Raw genomic sequence first — 21,170 nt, 5'->3', positions numbered from 1 at the left:
GAGACACTAACAAGGGATACAACTTTTTTTTATTATTTTCTTTATTATTTTTGTTAATTTTTCATAATTATATTTTTTTATTATTATATTTTTCATCTCAAATTTTTGAATGAAAAAAATGAGAATAAATTAGATTTTCATAATTTGTTCTAGTTTATCACCAAATAGAATACAAGAACACAAAATTTTGTGTCTTTGTCCATCAGTGTCTTGTCCTGTCCTGTTCTCAGTGTGTTGTCCTGTCCTGTTCTCAGAAACAAATGCAGCCTAACGTTCGTTCTCAGATCTTGACCTTGAGGACAAGGTGTTTATCGAGCAGGGGATAGTTAATGCGAACGTCAACTCTGATCTGGTTCAGCAAACTGACTCGATGGAAGGCCCAATGAAAAACTCAGCTTATGCACCTGCCAAAGAAGGGCAAGAAGTAGCAAGTCCAATTAGAAATAAAAAATTTGGATCTTCTAAATTTTAAATTTTTACTTAATAGAATAAAGTGTGATATCTCACCCTTGAATATTTTCTCTCTTGATTCAAAATTTAGAAGATCAAAATCCAAAAATAAGATAGTAAGAAAAGCTCCGTATTAGACTAGAGACTATCAAGTGGGAAAGTGAGTGTGGGTGCACAATAAATGTGGAATGGAGAGAGTTAGTTAGGTCTCGAGGGGAATATAGTGAGAGAGGAGGGATAGTGGGACCTAAGACCATCTCCAGTAAGGAATTCATCCCAGTTCCTGTTTATGACCCACCTGTCATAAAAAGTAACTGCACTTCAACTTTTACGTTATAAATAGTAAATAGGAACTTAAAGCATATCTCTCTTATCCATTAAGAGGAACTAACTTTAGTCCCTAGTGTGGTTCCACTTAATTAATTAATTAAAATACTTGGAATTAATGTAATTAATTTTTTCAATAATGTAATTTAAATATTTAAATTTAAAAATAATTCACTATTAAAAGATATTAATATTAAATAAATTCATATATAACAAAAATACACAATATATAATTCGGGGTTACACTAATTTGTAAAATTACTTAATACAAAGAAAAACATAATTAAGCTCTATAGTTGACGATAAGCATTGTGAAATTACCATATATGTTCAATCAAGTCCTCTTTCAATTGTCTATGCTGCTGCCTATTTCGAAGTTGGGCATTTCTTTGGAGAAATTGATGGTATGGTGCAAAATCTTCTTCTCCCAACTGAGGTTGTGATAAGCCATTTTCGACATCATCATACTCTAGGCCTTGAGCAAAATTTTTTGCATAAGTGTCTCTTTCATCCTCAACAATCATATTATGCAATATAATGCAAGCTCTCATTATGTTGGCAAGCTTCTTCTTTTTCCAAAAACAAGATGAACCACGTATAATTGCAAAGCGTGCTTGCAACACTCCGAATGCTCGCTCCACATCTTTTCTTTGCCCCTCTTGGTATTGTGCAAATAACTTGTGTTTCTCTCCTTGTGGCTTTGAGATTGATTTGACAAATGTAGCCCATTCAAGATAAATACCATCTGTTAAATAGTATTTCATAGTATAATTATTACCATTAATAGTATAATTTACCTCCGGAATACGGTCATTTAGAATATCATCGAATATTGGAGAACGATCTAACACGTTGATATCATTATTTGAACCAAAAACTCCATTTTTTTGAAATAAAAAATAATATTAGCAGAACTTTGATTTCGTAAACTTGGAAGAAGATGAAGAAGAGTAGTAGAAAGTGTGAGAATAGTAGTGTATCTAAGTGGTATATATAGAGTAATAAAATATTAATTTATTAATAATAACGATAACATAGTAACGACTAGTTTCCAATAGCTAGTTTTGCAACGGCTAATTAAATATAATAATATAAATCATTAATTAAATAAAAATTTAATTATTTAATCTAATTAATTATTTTAATTATTTATTATAATATAATTAATTAAAATTTTATATAATTATTTATTTAAATAATAACTTGCCATTTGGCAAGTTATTATTGGCTTCTCAAAGTTCCCATTCAGAGGGCCTGGTTTCTCTAGAAATTCGTGTGGGGACCTTCTCTTCTTTTACTCCAACGGCTAGGACCTCTCTGTCAGAAAAAGTAGAATTAGGACTCATGCATTGGACTTGCTTTAAGACCATCTCCAACGGTGAGTGCCTTGGTAACTTTTTCTGAGACAAATGTGTTCATGTCTGTTGGAGCAAAATGGAATTGGTCCTTGCACAAAGTCCGATGGAACAAAGTCCCTCTGAATAGAAACTGGAAGTAGCGAATAATAACTTACCATTTGGCAAGTTATTATTTAAATAAATAATTATATCAAATAATTAAATAATAATTAATTTAATAATAATTATAATAATTAATTATATTAAATAATTATATTTTTATTTAATTAATAATTTATATTAATTATTTAAATAATAATTAAATCGTAATTAATTTATTAATAATTATAATAATTAATTAGATTAAATAATTAAATTTCTATTTAATTAATAATTTATATTAATTATTTATGTCATAATTAATATTGAATATTATTTATATTATTATATTAAATTAGTCGTTGTAAAACTAGTCATTACAAAATTAGCAGTTGGAAACTAGTCGTTACTCTGTTAATGTTATTATTAATAAATTAATATTTTGTTACTCTATATATACCAGTTAGATACACTTCTATTCTCACACTTTCTACTACTCTTCTTCATCTTCTTCCAAATTTACGAAATTAAAGTTCTAGTAATATTTTTTTTATTCGAAAAAATGGATCCAAACCAACTCAACTCTTTCTTCAATTACTTACAAAACTTTTCTCAAATTCCAAATACCCAACCATCTCAAACCTCAAACTCTCAAGTTCCAAATCAAAACTTCACACTACCGAATATATTTCAAAATCCAAATCCACAAAATTTTTCTAATTTCAATTTTCAAGCTCCTTATCATAATCAATTTCCTATATTCCAACCACAAAATCAAAATTCACAAACACCACATTTTTCATTTTCTTCCATATTTAACCCCTCTATCGAAAATGATAGTCCAACTTTCTTGCCATTTTCAACTCAATTTAGTGCATACAGAAATAACTCATCTGGTGTTAGTGGCTCTTCTAACCCACCCTCTCAGACTCCTATACAATCTAGTCTAAATTCACAATATTCAGATTTTGCAAACCTTCGTGGATTAGATGCTATCGACCTCAATGATGATGATATTGAAGATCGGAGGCAAGATAGTATTCAATGCTGGCATTGGAAAGAGGATGAGATGCTGATTAGTGCATGGTTAAATGTTTCAACTGACCCTATAGTTGGTACCAATCAAAAGGGAAAAACATTTTGGAGTCGAATTCATAGCTACTATGTAGAATTTTGCTCTTACATCACAAGGGAGGTAGTTGCATGTAAGAAACGATGGTATAAGATCAACAAGGCTGTTGCACAATTTGCCGGTTGCTACGATCAAGCTAGTCGAAACATAAGGAGTGGTTCGAACGCTGATGATATAAAGGACTTTGCCTATAAACTTTATTCCACAAATTATGGTAAAAAATTTACTTTTGAGAGGTATTGGAACATGTTTCGGTTGGAGCAAAAATGGAGAAGCCAACTACCTACACAGAGTGGCGGCTCAAAGAGAACCAAGGTTAGTGCAACTGGAGCATACTCATCCTCATCAAACCTAGAAACACTGTTGGCTGATAAATCTGGTGTGGACTCTCTCATTCGCCCACAATGATCAAAGAAGAGCAAGCGAAAAGGTAAGAGAAAAGCACAAATGTCTAAAAATTTTAGCGAAAAGAAATCATCGGTGGTTAAAAATTTATCTCTCATAGAAGATATTAAGAATGTTAGAGAAAAAAACTAATTGATAGGGAAAAAGAAAGAGAAGAGGAGAGGGAACATAGAGCAAAGATTATGGCAATCAAAGAGAAGGAATTACAAATTCAAGCGGCAATTAAAGAACAAGAATTACAAACTCAGAGGTATATTAAAGAAATGGAGATAAATGCAAAAAAAAAAGGGGAATGGAAAGGATGGCCAAGGAAAGGGAAAGGGAAATGGATATGCAAATACTTAATGCTGACACGTCTACAATGAGTGAAAAACGACGAACTCTTTATGAGATTGCATGTGAGAAAATAATCGCCAAGTGGTTTACTTAATGGTTCCTTGTATTCATAGAGTTATGTAGTATGTTCTTATTTTTATTGCGTATTACTGGTATGTGATGTAGTTTATTTTATTTATTTCTGATGTAATTTTTTAAATTAGTCAATATTATTGTGCCGTTATTGTTCATGAAAGTAACCGTTGCAAAAGTAGCCGTTACAAAACTAGCCGTTAAGTAGTCGTTGTAAAACTTGCTGTTGAGGAGTAGGTACTTATTACAGACACACTTATAAATATCAACTATCAATGACTCTGTAACTCCACTTCAACTTTGGTTTCTCACCTCGAAAGAGAACTAAACATTACATTTTTAGATATGGCTAGAAATTTTGATGATCTGTTTAATGAGGCTTTGTATGGCAAAAGAAGACGGCAAGATAACACAATCATAAATAATTGGATCAATGAGTGTTTACTCGAAGATTTAGAAGAAGAAGATATCGATAGAAGCTCTATCCCAACTCTCCGTAGATGGATCAACAGAGATTGAGAAGTAGGACATGATCGCCTTTTTCAAGATTACTTTGCAGATGAACTGGTGTATAATGCTGATATTTTCTGACAGAGATTTCAAATAAGAAGACATGTGTTCCTTCGGATAGTAGACACTCTCTCAAACGTCTATCCGTATTTTCAACAGATGGTTGATGCAACTGGAAGAAGAGGCTTGTCACCACTCCAAAAATGTACCGTTGCGATATGGATGTTAGCATATGGCGTAGCACTGATGCTGTTGATGATTATGTGCGCATAGGCGAGAGATGTACAATCAAATGCTTGAAAAAATTTGTTGAAGGTGTCATTTCGGTGTTCAAGGATGAATACTTGCAAAAACCAAATCCAAATGACATACGACGCCTGCTACAAATGACAGAGGGTCGTGGCTTTCCTGGCATGTTGGGTAGCATTAACTGCATGCATTGGCAATGGAAAAATTGTCCAAATGCGTGGAAAGGTATGTACATGAGTGGTTATCGTGGGATTGCAACCATAGTACTTGAGGTTGTAGCATCTTCAGACTTTTGGATATGGCATGCGTTCTTTGGAGTTTCTGGTTCAAATAACGATATCAACGTGTTAGATCGTTCTCTAGTACTCGATGATATTCTAAATGACCGTGCTCCGAAGGTAAATTATACGATTAATGGTAATAATTACACTATGAGATACTATTTAGCAGATGGTATTTATCCTGAATGAGCCACATTTGTCAAATCAATCTCAAAGCCACAAGGAGAGAAACGCAAGTTATTTGTACAATACCAAGAAGGAAAAAGAAAAGATGTGGAGCGAGCATTCGGAGTGTTGCAAGTACGCTTTGCAATTATACGTGGTCCAGCTCGCTTTTGGGAAAAGAAAAAGCTTGCCAACATAATGAGAGCTTGTATTATATTGCATAATATGATTGTTGAGGATGAAAGAGACACCTATGCAGGAAATTTTGCTCAAGGCTTAAAGTATGATGATGTCGAAAATGACTTATCACAACCTCAGTTGGGAGAAGAAGATTTTGCACCATACCATCAATTTCTCCAAAGAAATGCCAAATTTCGAAATAGGCAGCAACATAGACAAATGAAAGAGGATTTGTTGAACACATATGGCAATTTCACAATGCTTGTCGTCAACTATAGAGCTTAATTATGTTTTTCTTTGTATTAAGTAATTTTACAAATTAGTGTAATCCCAAATTATATATTGTGTATTATTGTTATATATGAATTTATTTAATATTAATATCTTTTAATAGTGAATTATTTTTAAATTTATAAATTTAAGTTATATTATTGAAAAAAATTAATTACATTAATTTTAAGTATTTTAATTAATTAATTAAGTGGAACTACAATAGAGACTAGAGTTAGTTTCTTCTAATGAAGAAGAGAGAGATACTTTAAGTTTCTATTTACTGTTTATGACGCAAAAATTGAGATAGAGTTACTTTTTATGATAGATGGACCATAAATAAAAATTGGGATAAATTTTCTACTAGAAATTATCTAAGAAATGGTTGAATTTGTTACGAGTGGAGTTCATATTTTGTGAATTCGAAGACAGGAAATTGAAACTTACCTTGAATTTCAAAATCATTAAACCGTTCTTTTTCTTCTCTCTTTGATCAAATTTTGCATTAATTCTTCTTTTATTGTTACATTTTTGTTGCAATAATCGGAATCTGAGTTTATTTATAAAATTTTTTTGAATGTTTTATTCTTTGACTAACTTAAGCGTCGGTATTTTTTATATGTGCTTCACGCATTTGGTGTTCAACAACAACCAAGTAAAGAATACTAATGATGAAGAGAGTTTGACACTATATAGGTAGGGTTTGGTTTATGTTTGAGATAAAGATACAAAAACAAATACAAAAAGAGATTTTAAAATAAAAGACAAAGATATAATATTATAGAATTAAACAATTCTATGATTATATATTTCTAAAAAATGAAAACAAATATTTATCTCATCATCTCCAATCACTGGAAATTTAAACCACTATTTTTTTTTGAAAACTAAAGAGCTCAACACACTAGGTGGAGCAAACAGTGTCAAACAAACAATAAGAACAACAACTCCAAAGAAAAACAACAACCAAAGAGAAGATTCACGTGTCATCTCCGGCATAGCCATCAACAACATTAGAACTGGGCACCACTCCACTCCTTGCAGCTGAGCATGGTGTCGCATATAATATCTTCTACGCCTTTGGTTTGATTCTGAAAAATTCTCCTATTCCTCTCCATCCAAATGTGCCAGATTATTGCACAGAAGCACCTCAGACGCTGCTTTTGAATCTCTTTTCCACGCGGTTCCTCTGTACAGCTTAGAAAATGGTCCTTCATCACCCTCGGAAAAGTCCAAAGCCAGCCAAAGGCAGCTACCCAAGCACTCCACACCTGCCAAGCAAATTCACAGCCAAGAAACAAGTGATCGACATGCTCAACATCCTTAGTGCACAAAATACAACTCATATCATCCTGACTTATAATCCCGAACCGACTCAATCGCTCCTTAGTATTCACCCTCCCTACTAGTACAAACCAAGTAAACAGCTCCACTCTTGGTGGAACCAACCCTTTCCAGACAGTCTTCGTGAAGCTGTAGCTGGTGACATCCTCGGATAGCATTTCTTCTTGTAGCACCTGCACAAATGAGTTAGTCGAAAAGATGCCAAGTTTATCAAATTTTCACACAACCCTATCCTCTCTAGTAGTCACTAGTTTGACAGGTCTCAAAGTCTCATGTAGCTGACTCAGAAGGTCTAGCTCCCACTGGAATAGCTCACGCCTCCTTTGGAAGTTCCAAACCCACTCTAGCCCATCCCAAAACCCACAATCCCCAATGACCGAGCCATATTGGTTTGAAACAGAGAAGAGTCTAGGGAACCGCTCTTTCAAGGATCCACCCTGTAATCATACATCCTCCCAAAACCGAGTCCTCCGTCCATCACCAATTTCCATAGCCAGTCCTGTGATCATCTTATCCCTGAGCTGTTGCTCCTTAATTTGCAAATGGCAAATATCCTTCCATGGGCCTCCTTTCGTAGGCAGCACTTGAGTGGACAGTAACTCATTCGGTCTCAGACTATTACAGGAACAGACCACCTTCTTCCAAAGCGGACACTCCTCCTTAGCAAAGCGCTACCACCATTTAAACAACAAGGCAGTGTTACGAAGCATAGCATCTCCGACTCCTAACCCGCCTAGCTTTTTCGGGGCCTGTACCAATTCCCATTTCACCAAGGCCATGCCATTCCTCCCATCCTCCTTACTCCAAAGAAACCTTCTCTGTAAGGAAATCAACTTCTCAGCAACTGCCTTCGGCATCTTATAGAGGCTCAAATAGTACACTGGAAGGCTATTCAAGACTGATTTGATGAGCACCAACTTTCCTGCTTTGCTTAGCACCTTTGCCTTCTAAAGGCTTAGTTTATCTTCCACTTTATCAATGATGGGCTTCCAAGTCTTCACTAGCCTCGGATTAGCTCCTAAGGGAACTCCAAGGTACCTCACAGGGAGGGTATCCTCCTTACAACCCCACAGCAAACACATACGGCACACCCACTGCTCTTTACAATTGATAGGAATTAAGCTAGATTTATCGAAATTAATACTGAGCCCTGACATCAACTCAAACCATCTCAGGAGCCGCTTGTAGTTCTTCATTGTCTTGTCTTCAGGGGGTAGAACAGAATTGTATCATCAGCAAACTGGAGGTGTGATAGCTCCACACTGTCCCGACCAACCACCAAAGGCGAGATACGTCCGTTCCTAACTGCCTCACCAACCATTCTATGCAAAACATCTACAACCAACACAAAAAGGAACGGAGAGAGCGGGTCACCTTGTCTCAAGCTCCTTTCTATTTTAAACGGTTTAGAAGGCGATCCATTAATCAGGACTGACATAGAAGATGTGGTCACGCACTCCATAATCCACGCCCTCCACCTGCACCCAAATCCCATTTTTTGCAGCACAAAATCCACAAAGCTCCAATTGACTCTGTCATACGCTTTTTGGAAATCTAGCTTGATAATAGCTGCTTCCTTTTTTCTCCTTTTAAGCCAGTGCACCGTCTCACACGCTATGAGAGCCCCATCATGAATTTTTCTGCCCTTGACGAAAGCGGTCTGAGTCTCCCCTACCAGCTTTGGCATCACTGCTCTCATTCTCCTCACTAAAACCTTCGAAATAACCTTGTACACACATCCTACCATACTAATAGGTCTGAGGTCTTTAATCTCCTTCGCCCCAATGTACTTAGGGGCCAGCGCCACCCATGTAATGTTGGAATCTGCTGGTAACCTTGATGTCTGGAAGAACTCCACCACCGCACCCGTAAAATCAGCCCCAATCTCACCCCAGCACCTCTTAATGAAGTTCATGTTGTACCCATCACAGCCTGGCGCCTTCGACAACTCACAATCCCATACTGCCTCTTTAATTTCCTCAGCCAATGGTATAATCTCCAAGGTTGCAGATTCTTCCTCAGTTATCCTTTCTACTAGGTCATCCCTGAACCCCAACATCGGAGAGCTCTCCTGATGATACAACTCTTTATAAAACTCTTTAATCGCTAATTTGATCCTAGCTTGGTTCTTTACCAGTCTGCCATTGACTACCAGAGCATCAATACGATTATTTCTCCGTCGTGCTGATGCTATATGGTGGAAGTACCTTGTGTTTTTGTCCATATCCTTTGCTTGCCTGGATCGAGACATTTGTTTACAGTGAATTTCTTTCCTTGCATACCACCTCTCACAGCATGTAACTAGCGCCTTCCTCCTAGTCTCAATAGTTCCATCATACACTCCATTACCTACCATATCATCCACCTTTTTAATCTCTTCCTCAAACTTCGCGATCTTCTTATCCATGTCTCCAAAGTTCTCCTTATGCCATCTTCCCAAAGGACCTCTTAATGCCTTCAATTTCTGAGAGAAATCCATCCCCCCTAAACTTCTCCATTCCTCCTTGACCATTCTAAGAAAACCTTCGTGTGTAAACCACGAATCAAGACTTCGAAAAGGCCTAGGCTCTCCCATCATCCTTTTATCTTCCACAATGATAGGACAGTGATATGACAAGCCCCGTGGTCCCCCCCTTAACCGGGTCTCAGGGAACTCCTCCAACCATTCTATACTAACCAAAGCTCTATCAATTCGACTGCATGAACGGCCGTGAAACCACGTAAACTTCCGATCTGTAAGTGGCAAATCCACTAGTTGCATGTCTTGTATCCAACTCTTAAATTCTTCCGCAGACAGAGGTAAAGTTTCAATACCTTTCCGCTCCTCCACATTCACTATCTCATTAAAATCTCCCATGAAGCAGCAAGGAACCTGACAAAGGCCAGCAATGTAACTCAACTCCTCCCACACAAGATTCTTCTCTTCTCTACTATGCGCACCATAGACCAAGAAAAAAGCACAATTGAAACTATTCTTCAGCAAGACACCTTCAATGCATAACCACCTATCCCCCTTGTAACAGTTATTTAGTTTAAAAAAAGATTCATCCCAAATCATCAAAAGGCCACTGGAAACACCTTTGAACCCTACATATTCCCATTCCGCCCCACTACCCCCCCAAATCCTTCTAACGTCAAACCTTGTCACCACTTGTCTTTTAGTCTCAATCAACCCTACCATACCCAATTTGTGTTTGTTTTTCAACTCCTTCACCATTCTCACCTTCCCGTCACCCCTTAACCCCCTAACATTCCAAGAACTGAAATTCATTTAGAAATATTTTTACACACCTGTTTTTTATTTTTCGGTCTGCACCGCCTCATCTTTGCCTTTTGTTTTGCCACTCTCCTCTTTCGTGCTATTTCTTCATTCTGTGCCTGTAAAATTGCCATTATGTCGTCTTCATCATTGCATAATACAGCCCCTGATTCCCTTGCCAGCTCCCACGTCAATTTGTTCTCCAAAAGCTGGTCTTCCACGCACTGAGAGTCACTATCCCTGTCCCCTTGCTCACCGTCACCCTGTTCTGGTCCAACGTCTCCATCATAGCCCACTGTCCTTCCAACAGCCCCACTTCCTTGACCCTGGTCCAGAATATGCAACCGATCAATCCCCAATCGGAGCTGGTTTCCTTCATGTTCCCCGCACCATGAAGTAGCACCAGTTTCTGAGACCATAGTCACGTTAAGCTCGCCTTCCACCACAGCATCATGCCCCTTGCCAACATCATATCCTTCGACCTCCCGCCGTTTCGTACCACCACTTATTTCCTGGTGCACAACATGGCCAGACGGGAGAGCCTCTCCACCGGCAAGCCCAGCCCCACCTGAGTTCCCATCTCCAGCCTTCCCAGAACTTCGGTCCAAGCTGAGTTCCCGATCTGCAAGCCTCTTGCTTAGACCGCTACCATCTCCAAGGCAGGGGTCAGCAGACTCATCGAAGTGGTTCACTGCGACCTGGTCCTTATGGCGCTGCGTTTGACAAAGGAGAAGCATCGAAGCTCCCTCCCCGACCTCCCCCCTGCCGAGCCCAGTCGCGACGGGACTCTCAACCCCCGCGTCTCCATCGTTTCGGGTCGCACGCCTCCCCGGTTCTTGGCGCCGCCGGCTTCCACTGCTTCCCTCTCCAAGGCTGGGGGCAAGTTCTTCGACGGCATTCCCTGCAGCCACGGTCAAAGGGTGTTGCGCAGGATGAAGGAGGAGCGGCAGATCCGCTTCCCCTGCCGGGTCATGTCCACCAGCCCATGAACCCAGGCCTAATTCGGTGTCATGCATTTCAGAGTTCCATTTTTTCCTTAGCCCTGTCTTGCTTGGATCAGTCCTCATTTTTTGTTTTCCTTTGGTGTTCGCCCTTTGCAGCCCATTATTCCTTTTCAGCCCATCACATAATGGACCATACTCACATGTTACCGTTTTGTCAGAGTCAGCTTCATAACTATCGCCGTTTCCACTCACAAAATCAAAGATTCCTTGATTATAGCAGTTAACAGGTTGATATGTTGCTAATTTCCCGCAATTCTCATTTATATCGCATTTAAACCATTCATTCAAAATATCGTGAGGAATTACTGAACTGCCCTTGTCCTCTTCATCTCGTCGTTGCACCACCATCATCAACCCTTCATCCTGGTTGTCCGTCTTTGCTGGGTCCGGTTGTTCGCTCCGCTGTGCGCCCATTCCCGCTCTCGGATTTGTTATATCATGGTTTAAAATCTCACAGTTGGTAACATCCATATCAGTAGAAGTCCCCCGCCACTGCGTGTTAATTGCATCAAGACCAATCTCTTTTACCAAAACGTCGTAGCCCTCCGAACCAATAGTAATGTGGATTCTCTCCTGAATTACTTCCATGATACACGTATCAATCAGTACACTGCCTGTTGTGAGCGTGGTGCACAATTCAGTCTCCTCTGCACATCTTACAACAGCTCCCCACTGGTCTCCTATCAATTTGAAAGTATCGGCCGACCAAGCGGATAGCGGAACACCGAAGCATTCTAGCCATACTCTACGAGATTCACATCGTTCTGACTCCTTCCACTTCCATACCCTGTGAAAAATTCGTAGTAGGCTATTCAAATTAAAAGTGTACGTCTCATCTGCATGCATAACACTCTCAAAGGTTAGAAGTGCTTTACAAGCCCCCATTTCCCGAATCTGGATGACAAAAGGTAAGGAGATTGCTACCATTTTCCTCAACGAAATAAAGTCAATAGGCTCTAACGTTACACCTACAAGACTTCTCTGCAGCCATTCCAAGTTTTTTGACGCCACTACGCATTCCACTTTTTTTATCTCACTTTTTCCAAGCGAGCTTTTCACCGTTTCTTTCATTCGTAACCCACTGGCAGTCGACAAATAGCGCTCAACACCTTCTCCCCTTTGTGGTTTCAGATCCGGTCGGTGGTGTGGATCCTCTTCTCCTCGTCCCTTTCTGACATATGCGGCTTCAGACGTTCGTCTGTATTTTGCTTCTTGCACCGAGATAATCTTGTCTCTTAGTCTCAACTGATTCATTTCTGCTATTGCTTTCAGAGCCCCTCCCCTCGTCGTGTATCGTATGAACGCAAACATGTAAATGTCACAATTCTTCTATTTTCGGGACAGATAGATGTCGTTAATACGCCCAATCCAGTTAAATAAGTGAAACAGCTCCCTCTTTGAGATGTCTTTTGGAAGATGATCCACAAAAACGGAGAAAGACTCATGTTCCAATCGTCGATACTCTTCCCTGTTCCAAACCCGTGGATCCTTGTCGACGTCATGAGACCTACCCGCCCCTGTGTTTCCCCCCTCGCTCTCTCCTCTCTCGCTCTCTCTCGTTCTCTCATAACGTTCTTTGGTAAGGAATGAATCAATTTAAACCACTATTACTAATGACAACTACAGGAGTAGTGGAATTAGAGTAATTTTTTAGAGAGAGCGAATATAAAAAAGATATAACTTTAGAAGAGGAAAACAAATAAAATTAGGGAAGATTAATGTAAAAATTTAAAAATTATATACATAAAAATTTAAAATGGGATTAATTAACCACACAAATAGAATAGAGGTTTTCTTCCTTTTCTCTTTTTAACCCATGATTAATTTCTGTCTCCTACACAAATCAAAAGCTTCCTTGTGGATGATGCAATGTCATGTAGTGATGATCGCTTAACAAATACTCAACTTCAATTACCAAAAAGTGATCATAAAATTTACTCAAGTAAGTAGGATATCTATGATTCTATGCAATTTTTTTATCACAAAAATTGAATATTTAATTCAAGTAGCGATCAACAAAACAGGACATAACACATGTTCTGAGAATGAATGTGATACCTCAAATAATACAAAGATTCCCACTAATGACCACAACAACTAGATGAGTCTGGACCCTACTAACAACTACTAACAGTAACTGACTAACTATTATTCTGAAGATGGCCCCAAAATTGAAAGAGTAACAAGAAGAGTAGGTTTACCAAAAATTTTGCAGAGTTTATAGGAATTTATGGAATAGTAAAAGTACTGAGTAAAAAAAAAAACAAAAAATTTAACTTGGATTGGTGAAGTAGTCAACTCATTTGTCCGCTTAAACAAGTGTCGAAGGTTTGAATTCCGTCTTTGTATGCAACAACTCATTAGTCAGCGATAGACCCTTAAACGGAGCTCCAATCTACAATCAATTATAACGGTTAACTTATAAGTTCTTAATAAAACGATAAATCATTTTTATCGATATAAAATTTTAGGATTTATGAATCTAATATTTTAATTATTTAGAGACTTATTGATACTTATCTTTTTTCAATAATTTTAAAGTCCATCACAAAATTTTTAAGTGTATCTTTTATGACTTATAAGTTTATGAAAAAAAAATTTAAAAACTTATTTGACTTATTACTTTAAAAAAAATTAAAAAATAGAAAAGAAAAGAGAATAGAACTCAAAGTCAAATCAAACAAAACAAAGAATGATCGTATATTACAAGAAGTTCAAATTCATTGTACTTATATTACATAAAAAGATTTTGCCAATTTTATTTATCCCCTCTTCCATTAAAATCCAATTTATTGATGAATGCCTAAGCAATTCTTCATGAGTGCACCGCATAATAAACATAATTCTTGATTAGCAATAACTAATAAAGCTACTTCCAATGCAAGTTACAAACCCATGTCACAAGAAACCCCAAAAAAGTATTATGAAGATTGAAGAAAATGCCTAAAAGGTCAAAAGGGAGTCAACTCCCTTTCTTGCATTGAATCATCATCAAGCCTAGCTATCTAGTAGTAAAACTCTTACACTATAAATCAACGAGTTATAACTTAAATAATATAATCTCTTCGTATTCACTTAAAAATTGCAAATTTGAGGTCATGAGATTATAGTATAAAAAATTGAATAATGTTTCATAACAAAAACTCTTTCAATTTTTTCTTGACAATTTTTTTTTTCATTATACTCGATTTTATAATAATGGCCATCATATACTAGATCATATATGCCACCAAGTAGAATGTTAACACATTGATCCAATCGATGAAGTACATACATGAATTACTTGGCATTGTATAAAATGAATACACTCTACATGACTATCATAGCAACTAAAAATACTTATAGACCTTCATCACAAGAAGAGAAATCTTAGAACAATGTGTTTAATATATAGTTGTATATAACAGAACACAAACACAAAGACTTTTGCAATTAGAGACAATTATAAAACTAGCTACAATTTTGAGATTTTATAAATTAAGAGGTGCCTATTCAATATTCATATAAATTAAACTACTTGACATAACAAACTATTTTTAGATGAAAATTATTCTAACAATCTAATAAGTAATCATCCATCAACAAAAAACTAAAAACATGTCTCTATATATAATTTTTAGAATTTAATTTTAATGCACTGACCGTGCCATCATATCCCGTTCTTTTGAATAACTATTCACATGATCAATATAAAAAATAATTATTTTTATTGATTACACGCATAAAAATATTCAGTGCATTAAAATTAAATTCTAATTTTTATACTAAAATACTTACTAAACATAGTTCCAAGTAAAGTTTTTTTTTTTTGTTAAATAAAAAAAAGTCAACTCAACTCAACTCCTTCCCCTCCTATCAGCGGCATAGAGAGAGAGCGGCACCACCTCCTGCAGTGGCGTGGGTAGCGGCGTCGGCATCGGAGAGTTCCGGCAAACAGGGCAAGAGCCATTAAGCTTGAGCCACGAATCAAGACATGACACGTGGAAGCAGTGGTGACACTCCGGCATCATCCTCAGCATCTCCGAATCCTTGTACTCACACAAACAAATCGAACACACGCTGTCAACATCGACGTCGTTGTTGCCGTTAAACTGAAACTTAGGGTACGAGTTAATTACGATCTGGTCCAGACCCAAAACGGCGCTGTCGTTTCCTCCACCAGGCTGATTATTTTCAACGTCGTTCTCAGCTACGAAAATGACACGTGGCAAAATGACACCGTCGTTTTGGTTCCTGCGGCGGTTATTGTTGTCGTTGTTGTGGCGGAGAGCGCGGCAGCAGAGGTAGGAAGAGAGGATGATTGTGGAGAGGAGGAAGAGGAAGCCGAGTGCTATGGCTATGGAGTAACCGAATCCGAGGTTGGTGACGTAGGCTGCGGCGGCGGCGGATGGTGGTGGCGGTGGCAGTGGAGGCGGTGGAGGAGAGGAAAAGAAAGAGGACATGGGGGAGGAGGAGGAGGAGAAGAAGGGATAGAAGGAAAAAGAGAGGGGTAAAAAGGGGAATAATCCATTTGTGGAAGGAGAAGGAAGAGAATTTGGGTGATGGAAGGAGAATGGTGAAGTGGGGGAGTGGGGTGGGTGGAAGCGTTAGATGATGCATTTAAGAGAAGGTTGTTTTCATGGAGCAACCTTGCATTAAATTTTGAGATCACTATTTGGCTTTGCACATATAGGTGCATTATGTGTTGGAAAAGTCTAGGGCCAGCAGTTTTATTGAATTTTGGCCAGCATGTAACCAGCAGAGGAAGGTGAGCCATTGGATGAAATTTCACACCAATCTCACACCATCAAATCATTATTGATGGCTAGTTGATGGCTAACAATCACAAAAATTGCTGCCCCCTAGCATTGCTCTTATGTGTTTGCTATAGTGGATTCAAGTGTATATTTATCAATCTTTTTAATTTATTAGATGTGTGTAGTCTTTTATCCAATTAGTTGAATTTTGATGCAATTAAATATTTGAAAATATTTAGTATCTAAAATAAATTAGTCAAAAACAATCTAAATTTATCTATTTAGAATATAATTTTTATTGATATTTGTTTAATATGTGTGTCTTCTGTATTTAATAATGTCTTAATAAAAAAAATTTCAAACGCGCTTGAGCACATTTAAACACCATCACATATAAGCATGTCTAGCTATATTTTTAACGTGTATTATTAAAATGAGTTTAAAAATAATATGTATTATTGAGTTAATACTCAATTTGGTTCTTGAAATTTGTGGTCGAACTCAAATTGATCTCTAAAATTATAATTGACTCAATTTGGACCCTAAAATTTACAATAGTAACTCATGACAGTCCCTAAACTAATTTTTGTGATCAACATATTAATTTTGCATATTAACTACTTGCCAAAATTTGGATTCTTTACCTAAGTTTCATGTGACTGAGATCTACTAGATCTACTAAAATTTGACTAGGTTCCTAACATCTTTACGAAGTCGACAATAACAAGTTTAATTTGGAAAATCTAAGGCTTTGTGAGCAGCACTCAAGCTTCTAAAAATTCTAACAAGTCTTTATCACATGAAACCTGAGTGAAGAATCTAAATTAGAGTGAGTTAATGTATTAAATTAACACGTCGTTAATGGAAATTAACTTAAGAGTTAATACGAGCTATAATTACAAATTTTGGGGTCCAGTTTGAATCTATTAGAATCTTGAAGGTCAAATTGAGTCCGAGTTAAATTGAGTATTAACTCATATATTATTAAAACATATAATATTTTAAATACTTTATATAATAAAAAATATAAAAATAATTAAAAAATTAATTTATATTTTCATATCAATAAAATACTAAAATATCATTATAATTTATCTATAAAATATTTTATATTGTATATATATGTTATATTCTCATATCTCATAAAAATTTTAAATTTATATGTCTATATGTCATGTTGTATCATATCTATATCAATGTCTTTACGTTATAATTTTAAACTATTATTTTATAAGATTTATTTAAGTTAGATTATTTCATTAGTTTTTATTTTTTAAAATTTATCATATTTAATAAGTTCTAGCATTTTAAAATTTAATATTTTAATGAAGTTCCTAAATTAGTTACAATTTTTTAATAAAATATCGTTAACATTACAAAAACATTTTAAAATATATTTTTATCATTTCACCTTTACACTCTTTATGTTAATTAACTTGGGTTTATATGAAATTTTAAAGATCATTTGCCCTTCGCCCCGTCCTTTCTTATACATGCACCTCTCCAAAAATTCTTTCAACTTGCATATATAGATCCAAAAATTGACTTATTCTCTAAAATTTAAATATTTTTAACTGATAAATTTAAAAGTTAAATATTTTTTAGTAATGTAATAATATGTTATTGAATAATAATATTTGTGTAAATTTTTTTATGTTGTCAATAGATAAAAAATTAAATTCATAATTAACAAAAGATTGATGTATGTGTAACATATGAACTATCACATGACATGTTGTTAAACAAATTGACTCATCATGGAGTAAAAATTGGAGAGGGACCAATTTAAAATTAATATTTCGTGCTATTTGTTCTAGACTTTTCTTTTGGACCAAATAAAACCACTTAATTCACGACTCAAACTAATTAAAATTATATTTGAATCATATATGCGTATCTTCTATTTTGCCCAATTTGGTTGGTTTATCATGTAACACAGTAACAGTATTTCACATTCAAACATATCTGTATAATTGATATTCATTGAATCTTGGATCGAAGAAGATTTAAAAGCTTAGAAACTACAATAAATACGTTCCAATCAATAATATATATATATATATATATATATATATATATATATATATATATAGGTGACTTCTGTGGTGGCCATGTTTTGTGGTGGCTAAGGTGACCACAAATAGGTTTACCAATTAGTTGTGACCATTTGGCATCTGAAGGCATATTACTAAGGGTGTGTGTGGTTCAAAGATTAAATTTTATTACTAGGAATGTTATTCCTAGGAATATAATACCTAGGAATAAGATTACTTGGAATAGAAGATACCTATGTTTGTTTATAAAATTTAATGTCTTGGAATGTTATGTAATAATCCTAGGAATGAATAAATTTTTGTTTGGTTGAGTTTAAATTTCTTGGTCATATTATGTAATATGTCAAAATTATCCTTACTCATTCAAATTAAATTATTAATGACTAAAAATTAAATATAAAGCTATTAAATATTATTTTTTACACTGTTTTTTTAATTTACAAAATATCTCTAATAATAAATTTACTAAAATACCCCTAATAATAAATATGTTTAGCTAAAATTATTATTGATTCTAATTTTTTTTTGAATTTACTAAAATACCCCTAATATCAAATACCTTTAGCTAAAATTATTTATTGATTCTAATTTTTTTAAATTTACTAAAATACCCTTAATATTAAATATGTTCAAATAAAATTATTATTGATTCTATTTTTTTAAAATTTATCAAAATACCCCCAATATCAAATATCTTTACTTAAATTATTATTGATTCTAAATTTCACTTAATAATATGTTTAATTAAAATTATTACTATTTTTACATTTTGAATTTACAAAAATACTTCTAATAAAAAATTTACTAAAATACCCTTAATAAAAATATATTTAATTAAAATTATTATCGATTCTAATCTTTTCAAATTTACTAAAATACCCCTAATAACAAATATATTTAATTAAAATTAACATTATCACAATTAAATTCACTAAAAAAACATTACTATTACCCAAATGAAAGTTACAAAGAAGTCTCAAAAGTAAAAAATTACTTGCACTAATAAGCATACATGCACAACTCTTAGACAAGAACACAAACACAAACAAAATGAAATCAATGTTACGACAAACAACCTCACACAGAGAAAAATTATTACAATTATCGAGCGTGATGTCTTCTCCTCCATTGGTTCCACATTTCTTGTGCAAGTTGATCTCTCCATCTACCCCAAGCATCACTCGTTTCAATATGGTGGATCGTCTCACCATCTACTCCAAGTATATTTTGATCTTCTATCTCATCAATAGGATCCACAACCATCACTCTTCTAATATGATTATGCAAAAGGCAACAAGCAGTTATAATTCTTCCTTGAGTCTTAATAGGATAAAATGATCTTCCCCATCTTGCTTTCAATACTCCAAATGCCCTTTCAATGACATTCCTAGCTTGTGAGTGTTTCATATTAAAAAACTCTTGAGCTGTACTAGGTTGATTATGTGGATTAAACTCACTCAAATGATATTTTTGTCCTCTATAAGGTGCCAAAAATCCTTCACAATTCATATATCCAGCATCACATAAGTAATAATGACCTAGTGTGACATACACAATTGAACAAAATTAATGAAAGATCAAATGGTTACTTTGATAACATATTAAAGTCTCAATAAAATACCTTGGGGAACACTAAACCCATTGCGAAATAGTGCATCTCGCAATACCCTAGAATCCGCAGCTGAACCCTCCCAACCCGCCAGTACGTAGATAAATTGCATATCGGGAGCAACCACTCCAAGCACATTGGTTGTTATGTCACCTTTTCTGTTTCGATATCTAGGCTTGTCAGCCTCAAGGACATTGACTTTGATATGAGTACCATCTAAGGCTCCTAGGCAATCCTAAAATCCAAAATAAAGATCAATTAACTCAATCCTAAAGAACACCAACCATATGAGATTTAATAACATTAGCAAAATAAATTACCTTAAACCATTTCCATCGTTCATCCATTCTATCCTGGCTAAATGGTTGAGGTTTCTTCAGTAAGAGATTATGACATCTCAAAATAGCAAGCAATACATCATTAAACCTCCTACTAATTGTTTCTTCAGATCTCACAAATTGTCTCTTTATTACTCTAATTTTGACGTCATGTGCTATAATATGTAAAAACATGGCAACCATTTCTTCCACCCATATTCCTACTTGGTTCTAACCTTCCAACCCTTTTAAGCATGTTACACAATACATGAAAAGCACATCTATCCATTCTTGTGTTTCTATACATGCTAGATCACTAAAATAAATAATTCTATCAACACTAACATCTCTTATTACTTGCCTACTATAACTATCATTCCATTTTTTTTCTTTTTTTTTCAATTGCAATATAATCAAAATATAGCAAATCATCAACAACTTAACCATAAGGTCATTCATTAATTCGAAATGTAAAATCAAGCAGGCAATAACTTTTATCTTCTGTTTGGGATCCATTCTGCAAAAAAAAAATAAAATAAAATATTTAACTAGAAGACTTAACTATTTATTTATTCTATGTAAACACTATGAACCTGCGAAAAGAGGGAGGAGAGGAAGTCTATGAAAACACTTGATTTATAGACTAGCCTTACCAATGTAAACAATATAATACATGAGCATTGATCGGCAAAACTCACTCAGAAATCTCATGTCATTCTAACATAAATTGGTGCTGATAACAAAATGAATAACCTGAAAAATACTGTCAATTTATTTAATTCTTACCCCCAAAGATAAGAACATATGAAAAAGACATTTCCGTGTTGCTCCAAATATAAGTAAAGTTCCAACAATAGACAAGTTACAACTTGACAAAACAGAATCATAAAACATGGAATGTATGAAAAAGAAGTTTTTATGTTGCTGCAAATGTAAGCTTCAACATAAAATAAATCACATTTTGACAAATCAAATCATGAAATATGGAGCATGGACAGAACATCATGTACATGAACAGAGAACATCCGTTCAAG

General features: G+C 35.1%; 3 protein-coding genes across 3 annotated transcripts; 1 reads left to right on the top strand and 2 right to left on the bottom strand.

Annotated features, from left to right (window-relative positions):
• Positions 1-4,886: 4,886 nt before the first annotated feature.
• Positions 4,887-5,828, top strand: LOC130962388 (uncharacterized). The gene is made up of 2 exons (XM_057888607.1): positions 4,887-5,315; positions 5,415-5,828. The coding sequence occupies exons 1-2, from the start codon at positions 4,887-4,889 to the stop codon at positions 5,826-5,828; spliced, it is 843 nt and encodes a 280-aa protein (XP_057744590.1).
• Positions 5,829-14,090: 8,262 nt separating this feature from the next.
• Positions 14,091-15,975, bottom strand: LOC130962158 (RING-H2 finger protein ATL67-like). The gene has a single exon (XM_057888271.1). The coding sequence runs from the start codon at positions 15,860-15,862 to the stop codon at positions 15,257-15,259; it is 606 nt and encodes a 201-aa protein (XP_057744254.1). The 5' UTR covers positions 15,863-15,975; the 3' UTR covers positions 14,091-15,256.
• A 3,336-nt stretch (positions 15,976-19,311) lies between these two features.
• Positions 19,312-20,331, bottom strand: LOC130962385 (protein ALP1-like). The gene is made up of 3 exons (XM_057888605.1): positions 20,140-20,331; positions 19,832-20,054; positions 19,312-19,748 (listed from the first exon to the last, which is right to left on the bottom strand). The coding sequence occupies exons 1-3, from the start codon at positions 20,329-20,331 to the stop codon at positions 19,312-19,314; spliced, it is 852 nt and encodes a 283-aa protein (XP_057744588.1).
• Between the last annotated feature and the right edge of the window lie 839 nt (positions 20,332-21,170).

The sequence above is a fragment of the Arachis stenosperma genome, chromosome 2 (genome assembly GCF_014773155.1).
Source record: "Arachis stenosperma cultivar V10309 chromosome 2, arast.V10309.gnm1.PFL2, whole genome shotgun sequence".
Taxonomy (NCBI): Eukaryota; Viridiplantae; Streptophyta; class Magnoliopsida; order Fabales; family Fabaceae; genus Arachis; species Arachis stenosperma.
This window is presented reverse-complemented; position numbering and strand designations above follow the sequence as displayed.

Bases quoted from the DNA above. Each gene is read 5' to 3' on its own strand.
- LOC130962158 (XM_057888271.1), bottom strand. From the start codon at position 15,862: ATGTCCTCTTTCTTTTCCTCTCCTCCACCGCCTCCACTGCCACCGCCA.
- LOC130962385 (XM_057888605.1), bottom strand. From the start codon at position 20,331: ATGTTTTTACATATTATAGCACATGACGTCAAAATTAGAGTAATAAAG. The intron at 20,055-20,139 runs GTAATTTATTTT...TTTGGATTTTAG, and splicing joins AACGATGGAAATGGTTTAAG to GATTGCCTAGGAGCCTTAGA. The intron at 19,749-19,831 runs GTATTTTATTGA...ATGTCACACTAG, and splicing joins TGGGTTTAGTGTTCCCCAAG to GTCATTATTACTTATGTGAT.
- LOC130962388 (XM_057888607.1), top strand. From the start codon at position 4,887: ATGGATGTTAGCATATGGCGTAGCACTGATGCTGTTGATGATTATGTG. The intron at 5,316-5,414 runs GTAAATTATACG...TCAATCTCAAAG, and splicing joins TAAATGACCGTGCTCCGAAG to CCACAAGGAGAGAAACGCAA.